Source organism: Numenius arquata, chromosome W, assembly GCF_964106895.1.
Source record: "Numenius arquata chromosome W, bNumArq3.hap1.1, whole genome shotgun sequence".
NCBI classification, from domain to species: domain Eukaryota; kingdom Metazoa; phylum Chordata; class Aves; order Charadriiformes; family Scolopacidae; genus Numenius; species Numenius arquata.
The window spans coordinates 21878776-21887225 of NC_133615.1; the positions used below are offsets into that span (position 1 = coordinate 21878776).

An 8450-nucleotide genomic window follows, 5' to 3' on the forward strand; every position below is an offset into this window, starting at 1 on the left:
TGAATTCCAGCAACTTTGACTTACTTCACAAATGGACCTTACAAAAAAAATTCACTAGTACCCTTCTTGAAGGATCAAAGTCCCTGTCAGGAGTTGTTCAGATGGCCTTTAGATCTCCTATGAATGCAGGCAGATCCTTCCAGTTTGGAATGGGTATTACATAGAAGACACAAATACTACACTGAGGAAGTTTTTCAGCCCAAAGGGACAAAGTCAAATAGAATGTACAGAGCTAGAAATACTTTCAAAATGGAAGTAGCAAAAAGAGAGGCCTTGAACAGTATTTACAAAATACCCACTTCATGGAGAGTTTTAACACCTCTGATGTACTTTAGAAGTTGGAATCTTTCACTGAGCAAGAACAAAGAGCTATAAAAAGGTTTAAAAGGTCTTGTGAAACAGGACACTGTATAAACAATGCATGCCTTGTTAATGACAATACCCTTGAAGAGGTACATCAGGAGCTGGATAACTGCTAAAAGCATGAAGTCAACAAAGATCTGTGGTAAATGGGGGAAAGGTAAAGGCGGGGGGGGGGGGTGTGTGTGTGTGTGTGTGTGTGTGGATCTCGACCACCGACTCAATTAGAGACTGGGCAGACCTACCCCCACCACCACTGGACTGAGCATGCGCACATCAATTAAAGGACATCGTAACTTTAAATGAAAGCGAGAGACAATACTAACCAATAGAAATTGTTAAGATAAGGTACTAACCAATAATTATAATTAAAGGTGTGTATTTCTGTGTTTTGAATTGTATAAATATTCCAAAGACTTTGTAGACCCGTGTGCTAGCTTTGTGGATTACCACCTAGCACTCATCTCTGCACAGAAATTATTTAAATAAATACCTCTGCTCTGTGTGTACATTGGCGTCTCCCCACTTTGGTCTACACCTCTGCCAAGGAAATAAGCATCTAAATTCCTCTTTTTATTTGGGCTTCAAGACAAGAAGAAAAGGAAAGTAGGTAAGGTACAACTCAGTGGAGGCAACATACAACAGATTAACATATAACAGTTACCATGACAGCGGAGGGACAGTTGCTGACATCTCCATTGCAATGTGCTACAGAAGACCTGCCAGCATTGACCTCTTTGAGGAATCCTGCTGGTTAAATAGCAACCACTGAGCGACCTTTCCCAGTATTAGGCCTTATCTCTGTTTGATAAAAATACTAAAAAACAACACACGCTAAAAACAACACACTGAGAAGCCTGCAGTCATCCTTATTGCAGATACGGGCATATTACAGTACAATTGCCACATGCACATATGAAAACTCTCCAAAGTCTTCAGACATGGCCAGAAGATATGAGTTCAAAATGCTCCTGATGCAACACCCACAGTAAAGAACCTCAGCATCTGTACCTTGATCAGTCATAAATTTTAAACAGAAACAGAAAAGATGCCGTGTACCTCTATTAGATATGCTGAAAGAATTTTAAAAACACAGAAGGTTTACTCAACAGCCACACTGTTCTAGACTGCTTTGGTTGCAATGCTGTTTGGGTACCTATACTGAGTAGTCTCAGAAGAGGTTTTTGGGAAATTTTGTTTGGTAGGATACTAATTCTGCAATGACAGTGGGCTGCAAACACTGCTAAGGCTTAGAACAATCAATTCTGATATGTTAGTAGTTGGGCTCCAGGCCCTTGCTCAGTTTCACTCCAGTTGCTGCTGCCCTGGCTGCCTCAAGAACCATCATGGCAATCTGCTAAAAAAGCAGGAAACAAAAGCTCTCTCAGATGTTTAAAACCCTGAAAAAAATTTATTCAGGGACATATACAACAATGCTCTAAATCTGAGAGAAATAAAATTGAGCAATGCCATAATAGAATCATAGAATGGTTGAGGTTGGAAGGGACCTCTGGAGGTCATCTGGTCCAACTCTCCTGCTCAAGCAGGGCCACCTAGGGCCGGCTGCCCAGGACCATGTCCAGATGGCTTTTGAATATCTCCAAGGAGGGAGACTCCACAGCCTCTCTGGGCAACCCCTTCCAGTGCTCAGTCATCCCCACAGTAAAAAAGTGTTCCCTGATGTTCAGAGGGAACCTCCTGTGTTTCCATTTGTGCCCACTGCCTCTTGTTTTGTCACTGGGCACCACTGAAAAGTGCCTGGCTCTATCCTTTTTGCACCCTCCCTTCAGGTATTTATATATATCAATAAGATCCCCCCTGAACCTCCTCGTCTCTAGAATAAACAGTCCCAGCAATCTCAGTCTTTCCTCATAGGAGACATGCTCCAGTCCCTTAATCATCTTTGTGGCCCTTTGTTGGACTATCATATCCAGTAGCTCCATGTCTCTCTTGTACTGGGGAGCCCAGAAATAGACACAGGACTCCAGCTGTGGCCACACCATTGCTGAGTAGAGGGGTAGGACCATCGCCCTCGACCTGCTGGCAATGCTCCTAATGCAGCCCAGGATACCTTTTGCCCTCTTTGCAGCAAGGGCACGTTGCTGGCTCATGTTCAATCTGGTGTCCACCAGGACCCCCAGGTCCTTTCTGCCAAGCTGCTTTCCAGCTGGGTGGCCCCCAGTATGTACTGGTGCCTGGGGTTGTTTCTCCTCAGGTGCAGGGCTTTGCCCTTCCCCTTGTTGAACTTCATGAGGTTCCTGTCAGCCCATTTCTCCAGTCTGTCCAGGTTCCTCTAGATGACAGTATGACTCTCTGGCATATTGTGGTCCTCAACAAGATAACACAGGAATGTGCTAATGCCAACAAGGATGAATCACCTCCTAGGGGGATAGGTTCAGGAGGAAGGGGGGTTACCCAAAGGTAACCTAAAGTAACCTAAGACTAATAAGCATGGTAAAAATCACACCTCTGAGAGGAGATCTTACATGCTAATGACAGACCACCTTTGTATAATGAACTAGCCACTAATCGGAGCATGTGCAGAAGGGCATTAGTTATATAATCAAAAGGTGACCAATGAATAAGTATTGTGTACCTTTTTCTTCATTGTAAACTGTATAAAAACCTGTGTCCCCTCTGAAGGGGTGTGCTAACTTTGTGAACTATCACCTGGCACCCTTTTCTGTACAGAACTGCATTAAAGGTTAGAAGGTGGATCTTGACTCTGTGTGCTCATTGGCTCCTGCGCACTGGGCATGAACCTGAAACCGCGATTAGGGGACAACAATATCAGCCATTCCTCCCAGTTTTGTGTCATCAACAAACTGCCCCATCATCCAGATTATTAATGAAGATGTTAATAGAATCATGGAATGATTGAGACTATAACAGAGCCCAAATAATAAACTTTAACATGACCCAAAACAGTGAGGGGAGTATTAAAAAGTAAAACTAAAACATTTAGAGGTAAAGTGACTTGCTCTGGTTTAAAAATATCAAATATAGTAATCTCAGGCATGCAATATATGAGACTTGAGGGATATTCTCATCCATCAAAAGCACAGGCTGTCAGAGAGGAGCAATTTCAGGTTGTCTACATCAATGCCAGCAACATAGTTTAGGCTGAACACTTTCTCAGACTTTTTTTTTTTTTTTTAATTTGAACTGAGCCATTTTCAAAGCCACATTCACACAAAAATGAAATGGCTAAAATAGCAAACCCCCCCCACACATTCACCTAAGAAACACAACTGTGTTAACTAATTCTAATGCCATTTAAGAATTATTAACCAATATTCCTGCTAATCAAAAACAGAAGCTAGGTCAGCATGCAAAGAATTGGAAAAAAAATGTAAAGGGCATAGATTAGATGGAATATTTCAATAAATGGTCTATGGGATGCTAGACTTCAGGGATACTGCTTGGTCCATCTCTGTGGACCACTCCTACAGAGATAGACAAGGATCCATCTGTACAAATTTCTTGATCAAGGAGTATAAATATTTACTATTGATTAAGAATGATCACATGTCCAAGTACATAATTCATACAGATGGACAATGCCATAAAGCTGAATTAATATATCATACTTTCCCATTCTTTCATGTTCCTTGTCCCAAGGTGATTTTTTTTCATGGTTCAGATATGTAAAAGTTCAAAAGTAACAATAAAGTTTATCACTGAACAAACTGATTGCCTCATCTTCAAATTTGAAACATGGCAGGGACAATCACTAGTTGGTTCCAATACTTTTCAATGCCATGCAAGGAAAAAAAATATATTTTGTTTCCTAATGGTTCACAAGCAGGTTTCATCTAGGGGTCCTCATCCCCTCCACAAACAAGAACCATTTTTTTATTTTACTTCATTTTTTATCAGCACTATCCCAACTTCTACAAAACCTGAGTGCACACAGAGATGAGCAAAACAGTCCTTTAGAATACGTATAGAGCATTGTTTCATATAATATTTAGCTGTACAGAGAAGCCTCCTCTCCCCCAAAGAAACCTTTGCCTCTAACTGCATTTTGTTAGTCCTCTAGCTAGTAAGCAAATACTTTAATGTTATGAAATATTTTTAGCATTTCTGAAATGTATTTAAATTATTTTAAAACCAAAATTGAACAGCATATTTGAAATAACTGTCAGACTATTTCTAGTCCTAAAATCTCTTCAAGAATTATTGACACAGACTTTCATATAGCAGCTTTGCTCTAACAATACAAAGATACAAAGATATTTTAATCAAACCTAAATTTGGATAAGAAGTAGGATCAACAGATCAGATCCCTCTTAACAGACCACTATGATATAAGAGAAAAATAAATAATTACAATAGCTCACAAGGATATTGGTTGCATGCAGATGATGGGAAGCACAACAAGAGTTAATTTGTAGGTTATTTGAAAAGTTAAAGAGCCAAGAAGCAATTGGGGGGGAGTGGGAGCGAGAAGCATACTAAACCAGCTAAAGCAGGACCACATGAATGCTAGCAACACATAGCAACAGGTCTTTCTATCACCCTCCTGTGAACCTTCCTTCCTTGTACCAGTCTTAAAACAAGCCTCTCACTTGGCTTTTCTTTCCCAGGGCTCATACACAGTATGCTTCCTCATGAAGCTCAGCAGTACTCTCATGTCTTTTCCAACAGCTGCGGGGGAGGAGAGGGAAAAAAATCATAGAGAGCAAAAAGGAGAACAAACAACCACCTTGGTTAAGACACAAGAATTAGCAGGAATGCAAAGGAAAGAGAGACCCTGCTGCAGCTAGGGCATAATATAAACATCTCTTCCCATAAAAATCAGTCAAGCTACCCACTCCCTTTTAACAGGTATTGGATGTCCCTTCCTTATCCACTTCGATTTTCACAGAGAAACCTAAATCATCATTTACATACCCCTAATAATTTTCGTGAACTTCACAGTTTACTCCAGCTCCCTCTCTTTTGTTGAGAATAAACAGAAACGTTCCACAATTTCATATAGTAGATATTTACTTGGCAATTTTCTTAATGTGTGTTTGGGTAGCCAATGATTCTAGACAGCTAAAACAGCAAATCAACTGCTAATGAAATGGCAGTTTCACAATTATGTTACAGTTACACAGGTATGTTCCATGTCTCAAAATGCAGAGTAGCTGCAAACGCAAGTTCAATGTCCGGTAAGTTCTGACTGTTCCGTGAGTAAAAAGCACACCACGAAGCTACTGATGCATGCAGTCCAGGTCGAACGCAGGCAACGGTTAGGAAACACAGCACAAGAACTTCGCAGCCACGAACAAGACATGAGAGACCGGGGACGCACAATCAAAGCAATGGATAACAATTTGCCCACCAAGTCCAGGCACGCGACAGGAAGGAAATACACACCGACATACTGAAACCTGCTTACTCCTGTGCAGGCGCGCGCGGGGAGTAAGTTCCTTTGTTTTTCCCGGCAGAAGCAGAGTTAAGACTATGGAGACCTCTACGTACGGAGGTTACGACTCCCCACATCGCCCCCGGGGCTTTGTTCAGGCAGGGCAGGTCCACCGGGGCTCCGCCGACCCCAGAAGGATTCAAAGCCATCCGAGAGCGAGGGTGTGTCCTGGGATGCAGGTCTCCGGACAGAGACACCGGAGCCACCCGTAGAGCCGCGGAGAGGAAAACCGGAGAGGGCGGAAAGACGCACACCGCAACGAATGCCTCCAGCCAGACTACCTTGCTCCAGGCGAGGGCCCAGTCACTTACCCATGTAAGGAGGCTCTCCCCAAGCTCGGCCCGTTCTAGGCTTTCCACGTTGAACATAGTGGAACACAATGATCCTGCAGCCACCAAGGTAACTGCTATTGGCTAGATCAGTAAGCCTAATTGGTACTCGTCGCCTTTTCACCCCGTCTCAAGCCAGGCTGCAGCGCAGATACGTCACTACGACCTACCCGCTGGTTCCGCCTCCGTCACTGCTACTACATCACGCTAACGAGGGCGGGGCTAAAACTAGCAATTCAGTTATTGCAGTACTCCACGGAGAGAGGACTACTTATCGCTCTCCTTTTGGTACTTTAGGGAAAGAGGAGTTGGTGGCTCGGGTTGTGGTATTGTCCGCTCGTTCATTCGGAGGGTGAACCCGTCTTTTTGTCCGTTTACTGGGAAACCCTTTCCTTGGGCATGCGCCGTTTCTTTTTTTTTTCCGGTTTCTGGAGTGGGTCTGTCTGCCGTTCCGGGCAAGCCCTGCTATTGTGGGGGCACTCGCATTGCAGGGCCCTTTTAGGATTGGTGTCCCGAAGCACCAACATCCTGTCCCCAGGCAGTCTCTGAGCGCTGGTGGACTTTAGCTCTGCGGGGAAATGAAAGGGGTCTAGGCTCCTTAGGGAGGCCCCCAAAGGTGGATCGCACAGAGCACTCTACTTGCCACACTGGGCCAGGATGGCCTGGGCACCCTTGTGTTAACAAGTGCGAAAGGTGCACTGATTGTGTCTGTATGTGCATTTCAGCTGGGACACTTATTGCATGCATATATTCTGCATAAGAGACCTTAGGAGGTCACTAGTGATATCATTTAAATGATATTGGAGCACATGCCTCAGCAAAGATGATGCTATGGTTACTTTTTCTTTTACAGAGTTTGCAATGGCAATTTTTGTTGATTAAAAAGTAAGTTCCTTAAGAGGGCTAGAAGTCCTCTGAAGAAGTCCTCCACGGGTTGACTTCACTTGCCTTATATCTCTCCTTTGCTGTAGTCCTACAGTCTGAATGCGTAAGTAGGAACTGATTTAGTGGGTCTCTGACAGGTTGCTCATAGGGTTAGGAGGAAATCTGTGCTATAATCTAACTTCCAGTAATCTCCAACTTCAATAATGTGGTTTATGAGGATACTGCACCCAAAAAAATTCACTTTCTCATAAGTAATATAGCTTGACATGTGGAAGGAGTAGCCTTTAAAAGGAGATTTATTTTTTTTTCCTCATCTGAAAAAGGACATTAACTTTCTCTTAGTAAGATCCTGCTTATCCACCATTAGATCATGTTTGCTTTTCAAAATGAGGGTGGGAGGTGGGGGGTGTAAGGGTATGTGGAACATGAGAGCATCTGTTTTATTAAGGTTATCCAAACAAGGACCTTTTCAATGCAAAAGCAGATAATAAGTAAAGGGGGAAGCGATAAAGATCTCACAGAGACCCAAACCTGATAGACAAGGGATAACAGAGACAATGCCAAAGACCAAAAGAAGTCTTCAGTCACTGATTTATGGGATATTTAAGGGGGTCCTGTGGGACTATGCAAAATTGATTAAGGAATTTTTAGGGGAAGGGGGTAGGGGAGGAACAAAGGGGGGAAATAGAGAGGAGGGGATATAAAAGGGCCAGTTGCATGTAAACCATGGCTGGTCAGTGCACTTGTCTCGTGAGCCCTGTGCCTAATCATAGAATCATAGAATTGCCTAGGTTGGAAAGGACCTTTCAGATCATCTAGTCTAACCATCAACCTAACACTGACAAAAACCATCACTAAACCATATTGCTAAGCACTACGTCTACCCATTTTTTAAATACCTCCAGGGATGGTGACTCAGCCACTTCCCTGGACAGCCTGTTCCAATGCTTAATAACCTGTGCTGCGGCTGGAGGGAAGCTGAAGCAACCTCCTGAGACCCGCACTGGCAAAGATGAGATGTGCAAAGAGGTGTTTAAGCTGGAGGCTGGCTGACTGCTGGGTGGGTTTGGTATTGTGGAATGTAAAGTGAATTATCATTATCTTTAGTAGGAGACATTCTTTGCTGACTGTGTCACATGGGGTAATGTATATTTGGGAAATGAATTATTATCTCCAGCTAAAACCTCTAAGGCAGGTAACTTTATGTTTTAATTGTTACTACTGAAGTCCCCCTGACCTTGTAGTCTCTCTATTCTCTCTTGTTAGTAGAACTGGTAATTGTATTTTAAAATAATTATAACATTTCCTCTGATGAGCTTAGCTCATTTAGCCAGTTTGAACAAAGGTTAGAAGGGATGTAATATCTCTTAATAAATATCTTCGGTGGTAAATGTTGAGGAGAGGAAAGAGTTCTTTGAGTTGAAGGATAATATTAGCTCAGGATCAAATGGCTATTTCTG

At 42.9% G+C, this 8450-nt stretch overlaps 1 protein-coding gene across 1 annotated transcript in view; it reads right to left on the reverse strand.

Moving 5' to 3' along the window:
* The window catches only part of LOC141476645 (protein Hook homolog 3-like), a 170604-nt gene extending 164327 nt beyond the window's left edge, over window positions 1-6277 (reverse strand). The window contains exon 1 of the mRNA XM_074165428.1: window positions 6088-6277. Within this exon, the coding sequence (XP_074021529.1) occupies window positions 6088-6144 (57 nt within the window). The 5' untranslated portion in view covers window positions 6145-6277. The remainder of the gene's footprint in view (window positions 1-6087) is intronic.
* Between the last annotated feature and the right edge of the window lie 2173 nt (window positions 6278-8450).